At 41.8% G+C, this 20561-nt stretch overlaps 1 protein-coding gene across 19 annotated transcripts in view; it reads right to left on the bottom strand.

Annotated features, from left to right (window-relative positions):
- Positions 1-20561, bottom strand: part of LOC118229641 (neurexin-3a-like) — a 325684-nt gene that overhangs the window by 75180 nt on the left and 229943 nt on the right. For all 19 annotated transcript variants that reach the window (XR_004765703.1, XR_004765704.1, XM_035421791.1 and 16 more), the window contains one exon: positions 13129-13310. Coding sequence is in view for 17 of the 19 variants with exons in the window: in XM_035421791.1 (XP_035277682.1) it covers positions 13129-13310 (182 nt within the window). In the remaining 2 variants the exon portion in view is untranslated. The remainder of the gene's footprint in view (positions 1-13128; positions 13311-20561) is intronic.

Raw genomic sequence — 20561 nt, 5'->3', positions numbered from 1 at the left:
GTGTTTTAGTGCACTTATGAAAAGTATACCTACTTTTCATCCCTGGACACTACTAGTATACTTTCTGGAAGTCAACTTAAATTTCAATTACCCACTGTGGCATTCAAGTCATTTCATGGGCGACAGAGAGCCAGTGAATTCGTGAGTGTATGGGTAAATTAGCAAATCAGTCAGAATATATGAGTGAATTAATGTGTTATTGACTGAGGGAGTGAACATGTGAGGGAGACTGACAGACGGACAGACTGGTTGACTGAGAGAGTGAGTGACTATCTAAGTGACTGACTGACAGACTGACTGATTCACTAGATGAGAGTTTGGCTGTTTCTTCCAGTTTCATCACTAAATTACCCTTAATAGTTCCCTTCTTTCTCAGAAGACAATTCTCTCAGTGTGAGTTTGATTAACAAAAAAAGCGGCAGAGAAAAGATGGCGATAAAGGAACACGGTGATTCAGGAGGAGCTGATGTCGGCGGAGCAGACGAAAAGCAGAACGCCGCTGCGCCCCGCTACACCCCGCCGAGTCCTGCGCTCTGGGGCCGGCTCGCCGCTGGGCCCGCCAGCGACGCCGTCACATTCAGAAATAAATAAATAAGAAAGAAGCACATTTAGCAAATTGACTTCTTTTTGGATTATCGACAAGAGAGGGATGATGAATTGCTGTTGCTCAAGTGATAAACTTCAACATTAGAGAATAAATCTACTGGAAAAAATCTATCTGCCGCTCTCAAAAAAGGCAGAGAGAGGGAAATTGGCTCCTTCGAAAATGCATTCATTTAGGATTAGGTACCTGCTGGCTAAAGCAGAAGAAATACTTTTCTTTCTTCAGAGTGAAAAGATCAAACAGAAAAATAGAGCTTTGTGTCTTGCAAACAGAATAAAAATATCTCTGGACACTTTTCAGATCTGGCACAATCTGTGGCACTTCAAAATTTTGGAAATCCCTTCTCCCTGCTCTGTATTCACGGTGGGAATCGTGCATGCGTCTTCCGAGGGACAGCAACAAAGTTCAGAATCAAAGCCTTCCATATTATTCTGAGGCTCGGAAACGGAGGCTGTGAAAAGGCTTTAGCGAGCTGTCACATTTAGCTGCAAACAGGACAGGTGCCAAAATAACACGGGCTGTGGATGACTGTGTCGACAGAATGTTTTCATCTGAAGCAGATGCCGATGTGCTCCCGCAGCCCTTTAATAGGAACGTCTCTCTTTGCTGATGCGTCGGAGAGCACATTGACTTTTGGTCTCAGCCTTAATGCTAGTTTAATGAAGCGAAAGGCTGTTTGTAAAGAAGCTGGTCGATGACTGTGCAAAAAGCAGTCTTTCACGCTGATGTGCTGCGCACGCACTGCACCGAGGGCAGGGTTAACACAGCTCAAATGTGTTACAGAGTGCTGCACTTCCAGAACATTCTAATGAACACATGCTGACTCAAAGGCAGGTACTGTTACCGAATGAATGCATATTCCAACAGACCTGTCTATGTACGTGAAGGGGTTTTAAACAGATAGTTAATTTAATTTCACTGCAGAATATAACATTTTATTTATGTATAGATTTGTTTCCCATATAAGTCTTATGGAATTATGTCCCCTGATATCGCTTGTTTAATGGGATTTCATCTTTATGGCTTGGTCTTTATTTATTCTTATTTGCTTATCTCCTATCCTGCAGTGTTAGCCTTGTCTTGGCTCGGTCAAATTTGCAAAATAAGTCAATATCCTAGAAAATATGATATCCAAGCAAAATAAAGGTTGTAAGAACAATAATTACAGTGTTGACTGGGTGGCTGCATTAAATCATTCTCAGGAGGGTTATATAAGATTAGCTTGATTATGAGTGGCCACTGGAAGCAGTGTGAATGAACATAACTTTGGCCAGCCTGAAACATATATCTCATGACTCTGAGAGAAGGTTGGGAGATTATATAGGACAGAACATTCCCGTAATGTTCCACAGACGTGGTCTGGGAGAAGATATCATGTGAGGCAGGGAATTTTAAAGGGGAGGACGGAAATAATGGCAAGGTGTGTTAAAAAGCTGAGCTTTGCATACCTGCTGAAAACACCTTCACACTTAATTTACAGTTTTTAGGGGGTGAGATTGTAGCAGAGGAGTTTCATTTCACACCATTAGTGCTTTGATGGTGTGGAAAATGGGAAAAGGAGTCATCGATTTTGATTCACGTACACACAACACACACACACACGCAGACACACACACACACACACAACACACACACACACACACGCACACACACACGCACACACAAACACAAACACACACATAAAATATGACTGAAATGCAGAGTATATATGACCGCTCCCCAAGGAATACAAGCCAGGGAAGAAAAAAAAAAAATGTTTGTGTTTCTCCTTGAATTTTTCATCTTTTTTTTCCCCATGAAATATACATCAATGGCGCCAACTAGAACTTGAGCCACAGGGGAGCGTGGATATGTGCTGTGCTGTTTGCTAGGGCTTGATCAGTTCTCACTTCCTCCTCTCCCCTCCGCAAGTTATACCCACGATAGTGGCATTCTGAGGGCGCTAACAGGGCTGGGAGCCCGTGAGTGACAGATCTTGACGGATGTGTTAGGCGGGCGCTCAGGAGTGCACTTCTGAGTGCAGGCGCTGGAGCTGTAGCAACCGCCGCCGGAGTCACAGCGGGTGGAGCCGCAGCGGGTGGAGCCACGCGCCGGCCCGTCGCCTATGCAAATTTCACAGCTGAGCGTTCCCAGGCGCGGTTTTCTCACGAAGAGCGTGAAACTCGGAGGTCGCCCCCCCACCGATGGCCTTCGGAGCGCGGGTTATTACCGTCGCGAGCGTCGTCATTATGTCCACAAAGAGATGATATGAATGAGCCCAAATATTTGCTGCCGTTGAATCGATAGTGCTTTATTGCAGCTCTGTCCCTGTGTTTACTGCTATATTGACAAAGCAATATTGTGTTACAATATTACTACCGTGTTATTGTTGCTGCTAATAACGGTTATATATTTATAATAATATCAGTTATAAATATTGATTTTTCAGAACAAACTGTGCTACGATATCACAAAAAGTTTGATGATTCTTGTAGCACTGAACATCCAATTATATTTCACAAGCCAAAAAACACACAAAAAGAAAACTATCACGCTGCGTACACATACACACATACATACATACATCCACATAGGCTGACACACACACCCACATGCACACACACACACACACACACACACACACATTTTGTGCTTAGTCATCTGAATGTTGCGGCTTTAGATTTGCTGCATGGATTCTAGTATTTGTTCAAGAGAAGCACAGTTATCCGCATGCTGTAGCTCTATGATGAGTGGAATGGGACCTTGGAAATTGCCTAGAATCACCTGAGACTGAACAGATTCTTCTCGAGGCTGGTCTGTATGATGAACCTGTCATCTTTGCCCTATGTGCGAAGATGGTAACAGTGGTGAGGAGCATGTTGAATATTACAGTGGGAAAGACACATTCTTGGTTGAACTCCAAGTATGTAAAGTATTTCCCAGAAGAGTTGCTGGTCTCCTACAACAAAGGCCTTAAAAAGACAGCTACGATGAATGGAGCCTCAGAAGAGACTGTTCTTTTGCTCTTGGCACATTTCTGGCACCCACTGAGACACAAAGATCACGCACGCAGTGCTACACTCATCTGAAGCCACGCTGGGTTTCAGGGATGATGTTCTCCGATACGTCTGTTACCAGCTGGTAGAGCACCACGCAGGCAAAGACTCAAAGTAACCTAGAGATTTCTGCAGTCTTTCTTTCTGTAAACAGGGACAATTTTTGTATTCTTCCATTCTTGAGGGTAGCGTTGTCCATAGAACAGATAGCAGTCATGTGATGGTGCCATACACACACCCATAAAGAAAGGAAACCACACACATGCACACACGCACACACATACAGACACACACACATGCATGCAGGCATGCAGTCACACACACAGACACACGCACACGTACGCAAATACACACACATGCACATTGGCATGCATGCACACACACACACACACACACACACACACCCACACACACACACATACATACACCTAAGTGGAAAAACAGGAACTTCCTACTTTAGTTTTCCCCATACAGGTTGAAGCTCGAGGGTTCCAATGACCGCTACAACCTTCTCATTGAGTCCCTGCCTGTACGAAGTTGTGCTCAGTTTCTAAATGTAGGTCTCATCTGTCAGCTTTCAGCCTACAGGCTGGTTCTGCCCGGGCCCAGAACACAAATGGCCTGAGGGGCATTGGATTACTGCACCACTGTCTCCAGTCACTGGTGAGAAATAGGCCCTGGAGGGTGGCAACTAATAGCCATCATTCAGAAGAGAGTGAACAAGGAAATCCTGACCCTCGACTTAATTGATTTAATTAACGACCGGTGAGCGAGGTGCCAAATGCCCCACCTCTCCAATCACAAAGAGAGGATCAGATGACCACCCTGCCCACCTTCCACCTCCTTCGCGAAGCCATAGAGGAGGGAGGGCAGGCCAGCTCTCAGACGGAATTAGGCTTTAATACTGAGCTTTGAATTATCGATTCATAAATCAAAGGTAAAAGGATTAAAGGAGAAGCTCATCAAAGAGGGGCGCGATCGCGAGGCCTTCAGCCCGTGGACTCCTTCAGTGCCTCCGGTGGGTTTTAAATACCTGTGCGGTGATGGTATGCGGCAGTGTTACATTCACTGTCTGAGGATACAACTGCTCATTCTGGAGAACCACGCACCGAGAAACTCTCAAACAGCGGCCAAACGACACAAGCGGGTACCACAAATACATAGTTGTGGGAAATCTGAATGTGATAACGTCGTGTTTGCGAGTTGATTAGAAAGTGAAGGGTTATTTTTCCCGCTTAAAGTCGGATTAAAACCGCAATGGCTCATAAGGACAGGGGCATTGACTCAATTAGAACATCCTTTATGGGCCTGACACCGTTCGTAAAGATAAAAAATCAAGAGCCTCCGGTCTCCACGGAATCCTCTGAGGGCCATCATCAGAACCCCAGGAATTTAACGCCTCAAATTTAACACTGGGAATTTAATACCGATTCCCTCCCCCTGGGGGAGAAGAACTGAATGTCCCTTTTTGGCTATTTCAACTTTGTCAGTATTATGCAAATCGACACAAAACCTTTAAAAAAAAATAAAAATAAAATATTACTCCCCCAACAACCCAGACATCTGAAACAGCGCCCAGTCTGGAACAGAGGCTTCACGAAGACAGATTCGGCGCTGCGCAAAATGCAATATTTATTCTGCTCCAATCTCATTTCTGGTCCCCTGTGTTGACTTGTCGGGAATGCGATTCCAATTACCTACAACTTGTACTTTCTTTCCACAAAATTAAAGTGGAGAACCTCGAGCGGGTAATGGGATTTGCGGCTCTGACTGCGTAATGTGCTGCCTGGCTGCGGGTCTGAGCTGCGCCCGCGAACCTCTCCGCCTTCCAGTCATCGTGTACACAGTGTGGGACGCGCGTGTGCCGCTTACCCCCGGGAGGAAAACGAAATGGCGATGTTGGCGCAACCTCCTGCGGGTAGCTAATGTCAACCGCAATGCGCCTAACAGATCACCATCTAGAACGCGCTGGCAGCAGTGCACATTTTTAAGGGTTATGGGCCGGGTTGAGGTTTGTTCAGAGGGCATGCCGTATCGTTGTTCACCAATGCATATTACCACTGCATGCATTTTACATAGAGATTTTAACTTTCCTGTTTAAATAAGCGACTTACAGTTCTTTGGCTGTGATCCTGTGTGGTTTACGTGGCCATGAGGGATTAAAACTGTACTCATCTTTTTTTTTCTTTAGCGCAAACAAGGCTTAACCTCAATCATCTGCCAAAACAAACACCACACAGCATTCGCATGTGAGATCCTGACAGCGCGTTCACTACAGAAAAAGAGCAATCGTATCTGAGATAAAAGACAGCACACAGAACCTTGTTCGCCAGCCAGACCCACTACACGGCAGCCATGTTCCAAGGCAGTGCACCCGCCTAGGAACTTGAAACCAGAAGGCTGTGGGTTGGAATCCTCCGTGGGGCATTGCTGTTGCTCTCTGAATCGCTACTGCGAGTATTCAGCTCGACTGTATGCATCGAAAATGCGTGAAATTTTTGGAAGGTGCCACAGTCACCCGTGCCTTTTCTAATACTTTTTCAAAGCCCGTTAGAGATGTGAGCAATGCAGTGGGGAAGAAGTAAATATTGAAGTGAGGAGCTTTGACAAGGCGTCTGCTTGTGAAAATCTTTCACTTGGCGTTGCCTCAATGCGTGCGAAGCGTCTCGGTGAACACCGCACTCCTGGAACCCCTCCCCCCCACCGCCATTAGTATTACTGGCTCTATGGGTGGAAACGTCTGCTGGTCTTTGTCAAAGGCTTGGGGTGGTTCAGTGCAAAACACTGCACAGCATGACAACCCTCAGACTGTATTAGTGCTGGGGTTTGTCCTCTTCCACTCCCTGCACAATACAGCAGGGTTAGATGAATAAACAGTTGTTTCAATGGTCTCCGCAGACAAGAGGGAAATGCACTAGCGTGTGCTGTCAGCCCATGCTGGAGTGTCCCCCCTGATCCCGGGTCAGTCTGTTCAAGTACAGGACATACACACTTATTTAAATAGAAATCACCTGATATACATAAATTATGTACATGACTATAACATAATCATGTTATATAAAATCATATAAAATGTCTAATTAATGTCAAGTGTATTGTCAAAATGTTTTTTTTTTTGTTTTATATTACAGAGATTGACAACTTTTGTTTGGACTCCTGTGAAAGTCATTAGAGGTGATTGAATCAAAAGCCTTTGAGCAGTCGGTAAGCACAACTCCATGATAAAGAGTGAGCAGAGTCAATACTAATCATGGTTATAGCAGTCTCACAGTACACAGTCATCTTTACCTTGAGCTATCTCATTTTGGCGAGAATAAATGAGATGAAACTCAGTCCTCACAAAAAACAAAAAAGAGTAATCATAAAACAATGTTTAAAAAGATTTAAACATCCTAACACTTACAGCACTGGTGCACATCGCAGAACTGACACATGCCACACCTCAGTACTGACCAAAGCAGCCGATACTGTATAGGACTCAATGATATACGGAAACTCAAGTCCAAATGCAATTTATGTATGTTAAAAATCTGTCTGTCTTCTAGCATTTCGGTCCAGAAACCTAGCAGTAAATAATATACCACAGCAGGAAATCGCTGCATGAAAAATTCAGAGGCTTGAAAAAGACTAGATTTGTTTCCTGCGCAGAGAACGCGACGGCGGTCAGCGATTTTGGAAAGCTCTTTTTCGACAGAAAGCCGAAACGGCCCCGACTGCCTGCGCGTGGACCGCGGCGCCGGATGAGCCCCCGCTCCGCGAGAGCAGTCTCAGACGCGTGCCGTGCGCTCCCTCATTATGCATTTCCTCCGTGCTGCGAGGCGGTGGGGATGGAGGCGTTTACTGCTAATTACCAGAGAGCGTCTCCCCACAAATGCGGTTCCGCGACTCGCTCCAGAGCGCCACAGCAAGCCTTTCGCATCACTTAAGGAAATGAGAATCAAAAATGCTCTTCATTTTCATTTTACCTATCCCCCCTCCCCAGAAAATGAAGTTTCTCCAATTAGTTTTCTGGACTTAAGAGGCGGCGAGAGAGAAATTTATATAAATTTTCCGGACCATTGAGTTCTTCCTCGCGACACCTTCGTGTTTCCTGCCCTGTGTCCTGTTGGGCGTCAGCAGCGGGCTTTTCGTTAGCAGATGGTAAGAGCGCAGCCAATCCCGTTTTGGTCCATATACGCCATGGAGACTTTGGGGGGGGGGGGGGGGGTCGGGGAAGAAAACCACTTCCTGTCTGCCTCTGGAACGAAGGTGCCATATGAGGCACTGATGATTTACCCTCCAGCCAGAAGATCACTTCGCCTCCCAAGACTCTGAAATGCCAGCTTACAAAGGTGTTTGGTCGCTGAGACACAAGGGATAATAATACCGAACGGCTTTTGTTTCAGCTTTTGAAAAGCCTGTGAGGTGAAGCAGACCAACACTGACGTTACAACGCATACTGGACACATGCTCAATCACCTTGACAGATGTAATAACATCTGCATCAATAAAACCGGTCTACTGTTACCTTTACCATGACAATAATTAAGATAACAAGAGCAGCAGCATGAGGAACAACACTACCCTCACAGCCATTGCAATTTGAATTTAAGGCAATAATGGCAAACAAAAGGACAAGCCAGACCCCTAAATCATATTTCAAGTAGCCTTATTATAGAACATGGAAAATTTGAAAAAGATACTCTAGTCCATTAAGTGGAGACAGCAATCTATGCCTTTTAAAGCCAGTTCATATTTTTATATGGCAGAACCCGCTTGTAAACATCTTGGGTGCAAGACCCATGTAATGACCCAGATGTGGTGGTAGAAATCAATAAGAAGTAATCATTCATAATCAAAAGCTGTTTAAATTCTCGGCTCAGGCACAGCATTAAATATTCACGAAATGCATCTACTAATGCCATGCAATCACTTATTTTTTCATTTCAATATCTTAATTGGCCTAATAAAATGCCTTTTCATTTGAAATCTCTGTGCATAGTCTGCGCAGACATAGCCTACCCAATTACATTACCATTCAGACATTTAGCAGACACTTCATCCTCAGCGACTTACATAAGTGCAGAACAGAAAGGTTTAGGCAATAAAGAGCTGATGGCGAGTCATTAGGGAAACAACTGATAGCAGCCGTTAATACTTAGCTTACTCAGAAGGAGTAAATACATAAAACTACAACATAAAGTTAAGTGCCATAGTAGGGTACCAGGGGAATTGAGTACGTTTCCAGCAGCAAATAAGTTTGAGATCTGGCAGAGAGTGAGCTCCATAATGTTTGGGAGAAAGATGTATTTTTTTCTTGATTTGGCTCTGTACTACACAATTTTTGATTTTTAATCAAACAATTAACATTCACATTGGTTAAACTGCACATTCTCAGCTTTTATCTAAGGGCAGTTTTATACACTCTGGTTTCATTTAATGTTATTGTTTCTACATACATACTGTAAGGCATTTGGATTTAAGATCAAAATATGAATATGAGAAGAAAGTACTGACGATCAGTTTTAATTTCATTTGTACATGTTTTACTATTTTACAGAACCAGGTGTTTTTGTGTTGAGTCCCCAATTGTGAGTTGTTCGAAGGCGTTTCCATTTGGATTACTCACACATAAAAGTGCAGTGAGTCTCTAGTCCTGGTTTTAGCCTTTGTTTTCATCTGTAGAGATTGCATTTGGCAACAGAAGCTATACACCATCATGAAGACCAGATGACTAACTACGGTTGAAGAAAAGAAAAAAACAAAAACTAATATGTAAGCTGAGTAGACAGAATCAGGATAGCATAGAAACTGGGTATATCGCGTACAGCAGTTTGGAAAGTCTTGGAAAAGAAGCGAACCACTGGTGGACTCAGAAATAAATACTGTACATGCCAGCCAAGGAAGACAACTGCAGCTGATGACAAGTCCAATCAGCTGAGAAGAAAAACCCTAAAACAATAGTCTGTGACATCACCCGGTGTCTCCAGGGGGCAGGGGTGAAAATATCATGAGCCACTGTACACAGAAGACATTGAGATCAGATTTATAGAGGCTACACTACCAGATGCAAGCCTCTCATCAGCAGCAACAATAGAAAGGCCAGATTAGAATTCACCAAATAACACAAAGATGAGCCAGAAGAGTTCTAAAACAAAGTTTTATGGACAAATGAGGCCAAAATAAACCTTTACTAAAGCAAGGGAACGCCGAAAATGTGGAAAAAGGCAAAAACCGCCCACAAAAACTAAAGCAGGACTTTCTGTAAAATGGTTAACATATACACATGTAAATACCATGAAATAAAAACTAATTTTTCTGGACCGTAGTCTCATATTCATCTTTTAATCTCAAAATCAAAATACCTTGAGTATGTAGCAAAAAAAAAAAACACTCTATCTTTCCTATACTTTTGGAGGGCACCATATTTGCAAATCATTTTAAATGTTTTATTTTTACACCACAAAACAATTTGCCATGCAAAAGAATGTGAGTTTCCTCAAATTGTACAATATGAACAGATGTGTGAATCACAGAAACAAGCAAAAAAATCTGAATGCATGTGATTCACACTGTGGGATTTGCAGCATTTTCCTCAATAACTTCCCATAGATTTTCTATTTGGACCTGACATGAATTGTGTAGGGTGTAAAGGGGGTGGCTGATTGGGCCAGGCTGGGAGGTGAGACCCAGTGGCCAGGGTTCGACAACGGCCAGAAAAACTGCAGGACAGATGGAGCCTTAGGAAGAGGCCTCTGGGAAATGCACTGTGTACCACAAAACCCCACTCCCGGTCCACCCCCCCTTCCGTCCCCTTGGACTGCTTATGAAAGGACAGGGTCAATAATTCATGAGCCAATCCAGTGCGCTGGGGTTTGGCATGCCCCGTAGATGGGGCGGGAGACGCCTTTAAATCCCCTTTGGCACGAGAGTGGAACGGTTTTCTCATTTATGTGTAAATGTCAGAACACACAGCTGGCACCGTCGAACGCCACCTTTGACACGTCTCACAAAGACTGTGCAGAACACTGATCAATGTGGAAGCCATGTCAGTATATCTGCACTGACACCAAACATGCATAACTCCAGTGATTATACACATAACATGGGGGGACTATGTGTAGAAAGTGCTGGAATGTCTACATGGTGAAACCAAAGAGTATGAAAATATCCTTAAATAAAAGCTGCAATTTAACCACACGTGAATTGTGAATGTTAAATGTAAAATGTTCTGGAATACAGTGGCAAAAAAAAACATGTCCCAAAACTTTGTCCCAAACATTATGGAATTCACTGTACATATATATATATATATATACACACACACACACGCCTATATGGCTATCCTTGGATTTATTTCAAACGATCCAGATTCACATATTCATTATTAATGAGCACAGATGTCAGAAAGAGACAGAAGGTTCGTATGTGTGAGCATAGAGTTTGGCCCACAGCATACACTGTTAGCTGTTTTTTTTCTTGAAAGTATGAGAAATGCTAAAACATTCAGTGCTGTTGAAAAACCTTTGCTGTAGTCCTATAAGAACAGTCTTTTTTTGGCTGCTGCAAAATATATTTTTTTCTTCTTTTAGAGATTGTATCTTTCATTGATATGAATGGCTCATCCTATTCACTGGAATGAGGCAATCCACCAGCTATAAACATCAGTGAGTCTACACAGAACCTGTGTGGGATTGAACCAGAAAAACAACCCCTGAGGCCTGAGGTGTGTGAATATTGCACCGTGAGACGGTGAGATTCAGTGAATGGTGTTGTTGTATACAGTGCTTTGAGACACCGAGACTTTGAATGGTCCAATACTATACCATAGAGTGAGACACTGTGACTAAGCGAGTGGTTCCATAGTATACCATATACCATACTGTCAGACTGAGACTTGGTGAATGGTTTTGTAATATACCGAAATTTAAAAAAAAGGGGGGGGGGGGTGTAAATAAACAATTTTTAAACAACAAAATGAACTTGGTGTGAATCCAAAATAAATAAATAAATAAATAAATCAATCAATATAAAATGAAATGCTTTTCTCTTCTGAAAATTTCCTATTTGCTGTTTATTCAGTTCAAACAGAGCAGTACAACTAAACACCCAATGTTTCTGCCTAAGCCTTTTCTACTCAAAATCACATGCATGAATTTATACGGCACTGTAATTGGTTAATTGTGATGATGCATTATGTCCACCAATGATGGCAGACAGACAATATACATGGTGTCCACCAGTGTTTGAAAACTAAATAAATACATCAGACTTCATAAAATTAAACAAGTCTTATATTACAAATGCATCATAATCTTTTTACTCAATATTATCCATATTTTATAGACCAAAATATTCATTGTGATTAAAAAACATCATCACAAAGAGCATCAAGAGGAATCCTTAATTCCATTTAAAGAGCCATGAGTCAAATAGCTCATTGACTCCATATATAGCCAACCCCATTTAAGCAAGGTTTACCAGTTAGTCAATTTTGAAGAATTCAGAGAAATTTTGCTTTTGAGATTGACTTTGAATCTCATGATAAAGATATGGCCTCTAGATTCAGAGAACGTGGATACCCTGAGTGATGGACACAAAGCACATACACGGGAGCATGTGAATCAGACAGAGGTGAGCTACTGGGACATAATAAAGGTTAAAAAAACTGTGTATTACTACTACTGCCTATTCTTTGAGGTCAAGCAAGATAAAAAGGACTGACATATTCTTACTACAGATTCAAAACTGAAGCTTTTTAAAGCTTTTTAAAGATGAACCTCTTTTTGCCAACAGTAGAGGGCGCAATTTAAAGATACGATAGTTCGCTCAAATGTTCAAAAAAGTCCCCCAAAACATCTTCCATCAGTTAGTACTACTTTTTAAACTGCATTCATTGTAACAGTACTTACTGTACAGACCAATTAAATTATCCAATGCAAGACAAGTCTTTAAGATTAGGAGCAGAATTAGGAGCACCACGCCACAGCTGATCAACTTTCAATAATATACCATACTATAGAAGCACTCAGTGTGACACTGAGACACAATAGGTGGTTCTATAGCTGCGATACTCAAACCCGGCCTTCGAGAAGTACTGCTGCTTGTCTTTTTCTACCCAAAAGTCAATTGATTGATAAATGCCACTGATTGCCCACCGATATAACTCACTTAGTTTCCCGGGTTTAAATCAGTCTTGATTAGTGGGGGAGAACAAAAACCAGCAGTACTACTGACCCCAAGGCCCAGAATTGTGTGTCCATGTTCTAAAACGTAAACCGTACTGAGACACAGAGACTTGGTCAGTGGTTCTACACTATACCAAAATGTAGCACATTTAGACTTGGCGAGTGGTTCTGTAGTGTACAACAGAGTGAGTCACTGAGACTCAGTGAGTGGTTTAATAGTATACCATACACCATACTGTGAGACAGTGAGCGATTGCGACCGTGAGACACTACGTGGGATATGGGTAGAGGTGCAGGTGGAGGCGAGGTGGGTGGTACTCACAATGTGGAGCATGATGTAATCTCCCAAACCCGGGGCACTGTCGATCCGGACCAGGATCCCATCCTTGATAGTGGAACTGAAGCCCACGGCCAATCGGTCTGTTCGAGTGCTGGGCCTCTCATTGTTGGGCCAGATGTAGGTGATGAGTCCTCCCCCTTTTCCGAAGATGAAGGTCGTCCCCGCTGCACAGACACAAATTCAGGCAAAGCATGAGACTCGACAGTCAGATGCAACATTTGTGAGAGCAAGGCATGGTGGGTAAAGTGCAATGGCTATTTACTCCTCAGAACTGTACAATATATATGGATCATTACAATAAGATGACCAGGAAACTGCGATAGATTGGCGACCTGGGTGTATTCCTGCCTCTCACCCAATGCACGCTGGGATAGGCTCCAGCACCCCCCGTGACCCTGACCAGGATAAGCGGGTATAGATAATGGATGGATGGACGAACAAGTTCTGCTGCAAACTCCCTGGCCCAAGTACCCGATGTTCTGTGTGCATTCAGAATAATAACAGTGCTGCACATTCATGTGATGAGGTGACACCAGAAAGAGACGACAGCGTTTACATTCAGAACACAGCTAAGCATGGTGAGAATGTGCCTTGTCTCATTGGCTTTGCTTATCACGCAAAAACCTCACACAGATGGACTGACTAAAGGACCAGCCCTTTTGGCAACCTTTGCATACAAAGCAGTGCATATCTGTAACAACACTGAGATCTTCCTGCCTAAAAATCAGCCAAATGAGCTGCCATCAGACTTAACTGATTGGCTTGTGCTTACACAGTGGACGGATATCACAAGTTGTCTTAGGAATACCAGACTGCTGAAACGGAAGTTGCTAATTCTGTTTTAAAGGTAGCCATCCAGCAATAGAGCACAGCACTGATGGAGTATAACCTTCCAGCTTTCAAACCAAAACATGTATATGAGATCAGGCACATATGCAGTGAGCTCCATAATGTTCGGGACAAAGACATTTTTTTCTTTTTAGATTTGGCTCTGTACTCAATTTGAGTACAGCATTTGAGACTTGAAATCAATTTGAGTACAGAATTTTAGACTTGCAATCAAATCAGTGGTTGAAGTGCACATTCTCAGATTCTAGCTAAGGGTATATTTCTACATTTTGGTACCATGTAGAAATTAGAGCACTTTTTATATATAGCCCCCCCATAATATTAGTCATGTTTAGTACTTTGTCACATATGCTTTGCATGCAATGACTGCTTGAAGTCTGTGAACCATAGACATCACCAGGTGCTGAGTATTTTCTCTGGTGATGCTCTGCCAGGCCTATACTACTGCCATCTTCAGCTCCTGCTTGTTATAGGGGCTAGTTGTCTTAAGTTTTCTCTTCAGCATATATAGCGCATGTACAGTTGAATTCAGAACAAGTGAATGACTTGGCCAGTCAAGAAATTTCCAGTTTTTTCCAAGATGTTACTTCAGCAGGATGTTTATGAACAGTGTCTTGCGGAAGGATGAAGCACTGTCCAATTGACTTGGAGGCATTTGCTTGAGCTTGAGCAGATAAGATGCATCTGTGCACTTCAGATATCATTCTGCTGCTATAAACAGTTGCATCATCAATGAAGACCAGTGAGCCAGTATCTATGGCAGCCATACATGCCCAAACCATAACACCCCTACCACCAGATTTCACAGATGAGGGTGGCTGCTTTGGATGTTGGGCAGTTCTTTTGATCCCCACGTTTTGGTCTTGTCATCACACTGATACGTGAATTTTGGTCTCATCTGTCCACAAGAACTCTGCAAGCTCTTTTAGGTACTTCTTATCAAACTGTAACCTGGCTACCACGTTTAAGGGTTTGCATAATGCAGTACAGACTCTGTAATTCTGTTAATGGAGTCTTGTGTGGGCAGTATTTACAGACACATCCACACTTCCCTCCTGAAAAGTGTTTCTGATCACTTGGGCAGGTATTTTGGGTTTTTTCTTCATTACGGTGAGAATTATTTGGTCATAAACTGCAGAGGTCTTCCTTAGCCTACCAGGCATTTTCTGATTACTGAGCTCACCTGTGCTCTCTTCTTAATTATTTTCCAAACAGTTGATTTTGGTAAGCCTAAGGTTTGGCCTATGTCTCTCTGGCTTTTTCAAATTTCTCAGCCTTATAATGGCTTCCTTGACTTTCATTGGTATAACTCTTTTCCTTATGTAGACAAACACAAATAACAGACTTCAAAGGCAACCAAAAGTCTAGAATCAAGACTAGATACTGAATGCTCTCTTATACCTGCACTAAGGAAGCAATTGAACACACCTGACTAATTAGAAACACGTGTGAAGCCATTTGTTCCAAACATGACGGTGCCCTGAAATGGGGGGGACTGTGTATAAAATGTGCTGTGAAACCCATATGTATACAAATACCCTTTTATAAAAGCTGAGAATGTGCACTTTAACCACATGTTTGATTAAAAATTTAAAATTGTGGAGTACAGAGCCAACTCTATGGGTGTGTCCATATGGCCTGTCTTTCAACTCATCCCCCCTTTGTAAGGTTTAGGTTTATTCATGACACAGAAATGTTGGGTTATTTAGTCCAGTGGTTATGAAAACGATTGTGCTGTTTTAAGGCATCTCGCACCAGCTTCCTGCTTGAACTGAGGGCCGGCCCTACTTTTGAGTTTATCTTTAAAAAAAAGAAGCAGAGAAGTCGGGGAACTCATTGCTCTGCAGGTGATACGGCAGTGTGAAAGAAAGCCTGTGACCTACACAAGTTTAAATATAGCTCTTTCCAGGGAATAACAATAAAACCAGCCAAAGAGGATAAGTTTTACAATCCTCATGTATTATACATGAAGCTCCCAGCCTAAAGTACAAAGCCGGAATAAAAAAAATCGAAGAACTGTCTTCAAGTCTAATTTGACAAATACAGAGGTGAGGCAGAAGGACACAAAGGACTGACTGAGTACTCTCCCACCACAAGAAACACAAAGAGAATACCCTGATGAATGCTGTCCAGCTAATATTACACTTTGTTGCCTTTTGTCATTTCACTTATTAATTGAAGGACAAGAGGGGTTATAGCTATATTATCATGGGACGGGACAGGGTATAGCTGGGCGTTATAATTCTGGGTGTTATTTTAATTGTTGAGGCACTGAAAATGTTAACTGAACTGGTACGGAAAAGAAAAGATGAATTTGGACGTATTCCTGTGCAAAGAAAGCTTTAACTGCATTTTCTGGGCTGAGGATCATACAGTTAATTTTTTATTTTTCTTAGTGCGGTGATCTAGATAGGTCCTATGGATTATACTGCATCGTGCATCGCGTCTGTTTATGATTGCTGCATTCCCCCCTCTTTAGAGCATAATATATGTATATATATATATATATATATATATATATATAAATATATATATATATGTTTCATTGCTCTTTACCTTAACCATTCAAAAAATGTCTACATCTTTACAATTTACAAACAACAGGGCCACTTGAAATGGCACAGTGAGGACAGTATGTTACAATTTTCACAAGGCTAAATAAAAGGTGGAACAGCCATACACATAAGAAAACGAAATAGCTTCCATGGTGAGGCTGATGTGGTTAGCTCTAATTAATTATCCAGCAAAGCTCAACGTGACCCCTCTAATGGGATTCTTAACCTTGACAGGCTTTCGCACAGAGACAATTAACTAAGAGACTTCATTAAAAGAATACATACAAAATATAGAGAAAAGAGTATGTCATATTCAGAGAGCTGTTTGAAAGCTTCTTTAAGAAGATTGTCTCAAGTGATTTGTGTTTCAATGGCTGTCTTACCTAAAGAATTCTATTAAGCAAAAACAGGTGGTTCATAATTTTATGTGTTGAATAGGTGATCAGGGGTCTCCTTGTTTCATGTGATGTTGCAAAATGTACAGACATACTGAAATTTCAGAACTATCTTATGTATATCGGATTATGTTATCACAAAGCTTATCATGATCAGGTATTTTGCAAATAATTTATGGTTAGTAACAAGCTGATGAGACAAGAAAGAAAAAAAAGATTTCCTAAGATACAGATTTAAAACACAGAAATATTAGTCAAATTGTAATTCACATGTCGATTGGGACACATTGGATTTATTCTTTTGACCAATTTTCTATCCAATACTAAAAAAAGACATTTAATTAATGTTAGTATATTACTATTGCTATAAAGCCTCAAATGCAATACTTTAAAAAATAAGCCAGACAAATACTAAATAATCAAGAAAATGAAAGTACATACTGTATGTTGCAATATTTCTAAATACTTGTTCCCATCTCTGAATAATGCAATCATGCCATGACTAATTATGATACTGTAAAGCCATTTTCAGAATGCACTTGTATAATGTATAATACATGATGTGTAATGTAATGGAGCCATGCATGCATTTTTAAAAAGACATCTAAAATTCACTTGCATATATTCCAATTATATCAGCATAGCGTAATGTACATTCAACTTCACCTAAAACCTGAAATGACTTTGAGAATGTGTTGCTTTCCCTTACAAAATTAAATCTAATCTAAATAATGTATTTCAAATTATATATACATATAATAATTGCCACATTCATATGTAATGTTCTGCATATTCGGTGAAAATAATTGCATATTCGGTGCATAATTTCTAATATGCACGGAAGGTTGAGCATTTACAAGTCCCTGTGTTTCAGGGGAGCGATTTTTAGACAACAGCCGGGATATTGAGTGGTTGTAAAAAAAGATGTCAGCTCCTTTCCATGCACCATAATGAATGTAGATTTTACAGCCCAGTGTAGCAGAGGTCCACTGAGATCCACAGGCCTCCGCTCCTCATTCCTCCTTAATTGCATAATCGGAGCTAGTGATTGGATAGAATTCTTAGGCACCTGTTGCAGCAGGTGCTGAGCAGGTGCTGTTAAAATATAACCTACAGCCAACGGACCTTCACGATCAGGAGTGAACGAAGGTCAATTTTTAAAAGTAAAAAACTCATATAGAAAGTAAAAAACAGTTTGGAGGACGTTTCAAGTCTGATAAGCTCACAAGAGGCAGACCTTATTCACTGTGGCTGAAACAAATCAAATCACTAATACGTGACTGGAGAACATTGCTGCTATTGCTGGTCATTAGATCTCATTCATTAGCTATGCAACCCAGCCCAGCCCACCTCCATTTTACACACTCAGTTTTAGCCATACATGAAATGACTTTGCTCTGACTGCGATTCTGAAACCTCCACTGCAATTCTGAGATTAGGCTCGAATGACATTTGTTATCATTTTAAATTAATTGAAATTATTTTAAACACCTATTAATTCTGCATGGCCTGACAATGGACTGCAATCTTACGCTTGGATTCAATCACGTTCTTTACTTTCACCTACAATTAAAAATGTGTTAAGTTATAAACTGATTTCACTATTATTTCAGAAGCGTGTAGATCTAAACAATTCAGTAACAATGTTTTTAGTTAAGATGAAGCTAACTGATTAGAATATTTTGGCTTTTATTGGCTTCATCAATAAAAGTGTTTGCAAAAACAGAATTCTTCAATCGTGGGTCATAATGAGATAAAAATGTTGATTGAATCAAGGCCTCGGACTACACGCCCATGGAAACTATATCCGGGGAGTGATTGATTGCACTTCAGGTTCGGCAGGGACTGCAGAGAAGCCATTTCATCCTTCATAACAAAGGCTCCTGTGCTACACACCAGTGCCCATTCCCTTCCAAACTGCTCAAACTGAGAGGCTGAGGCAAAGAGCTACAGCATAAGGCAGGTGGGGTGGGGGGGGGGGGGTGACTATGGGTGGGCCACAATAGCAGAGGGAGCATGGCGGCCGTAGCAGAAGGAGGAGGAGGGGGAAGAGAGAGGAAAGCAGAAGGAAGAGGAGGAGGAGGAGGACAGGATAAGGCAGAAACAAAGGCCTGGGCTAACATCACCCATCCTGGTTCTAAGCGCACTTACTGAATGATTGTGCTGTCCAAAAGCCTGTGTGAGCGCCCACAGTAAAATGCCCAGTGTTAATTCAACTCTGGACCAAATGTCATCTGTTAGAGTTGACTTAACACTGGACATTTTACTGTGCACACACGCTGTCTCAGACAGCTTGACTGAGGTATGTGGGAAACCTATGCGTGGTGGTGGCTACGCCGCACTGGGGACAGATGAATGGGGTAATGGCCTTGAAACTACTCTCCTCTGTTTGACCATCAGACGGGCAAGTTGTCTCCTCCGTTCTCTTCTGACAGCTCAAATCGCCCCTTGCTTTGATGATGCAGACACAGGGAGAGGGTAGTGACAGGCTCTGGGCCATCGCTATACTTGATCACCAATTACTGGTCAAGCACTGTGGTGTCACACACGGTGTGTGAGAGACGTGTGAGTGTGTGTGTGTGCCTGTGTGTGAGAGATTTTGCTAGCCCTGAAATAGGGGGGTTAAGTATAAAAAGTGCTGTATTTCTACATAGTGAAACCAATGAGTACCCTTAAATATTAAAATACCCTTAAATAAAAGCTTAGAATGTACTTTTAACCACATGTGAAATCACGGATTACAATTTTACAATTGTGGAGTACAGAGCCAAATCAAGAAAACAAAAAAAAAAAAAACAACATGTCTGTGTCCCAACCTTTATGGAGCTCACTGTATGTGTGTAAGTTATTGAAAGATATTATCTTTGTGTGTGTATGTGTGTGCACATGTGTGCGTTTGTGTGTGTGTGTGTGGCACTGTGCTGTGATGTTGTCATCCTCTCACTTTCACACTTCTCTCTGAGCTGTTTTGTTTGCTGGAGTGCTTTCACAGGTCCAATAGGACATATTCCCATGTGGGCTCCCTTTCAGTAACGTTGTCTTTCTGGGGTGGTGAAAAACAGTTTTGATTTGGACTATTAATGCATGCCAACGCATTGTAATTGAGAACCACATTTTATACATAAATTGATTGTGGTCATAAACAGTGTATGGTTTAACTTTGTACTAAACTGATATTCAACATGCTGACGTGTGGACACTCTTAATTGGGTCAAATCAGCTCTCTGCGTTTAACAATTCAGAGAGAATTCAGAGGCAACTTGTGCTAAGCATGCTAAAAGATATCTGCTACTTATACTCAGCAGCCACTTTATTAGGTACACCCGCTTGTTAACGCAAAAAGCCTGCTCCTTAAAACAGTGAATCGTGTGGGTATAACGATTTTTATACAATATATTAAGCATGCGGACATGGTGAAGAGATTTAACTGTTATTCGACCACAACAGACAAGACTAAGTGACTTTGACCGTGGTATGATTGTTGATGCATGGCACAGTGGATCCACCATCTCAAAGACGGCTGCCCTCCTGGAATTTTCTACAGTCTCTAGAGTTTACAGAGAATGGCGCAATAAACAAAAAAATAAAAATAAAAAATAAAAAAACATCCAGTTCG

This window comes from Anguilla anguilla, chromosome 6 (assembly GCF_013347855.1).
Source record: "Anguilla anguilla isolate fAngAng1 chromosome 6, fAngAng1.pri, whole genome shotgun sequence".
Classification (NCBI taxonomy): domain Eukaryota; kingdom Metazoa; phylum Chordata; class Actinopteri; order Anguilliformes; family Anguillidae; genus Anguilla; species Anguilla anguilla.
The sequence above is the reverse complement of the archived record's forward strand: the minus strand, read 5'-3'. Positions and strand labels throughout refer to the sequence as shown.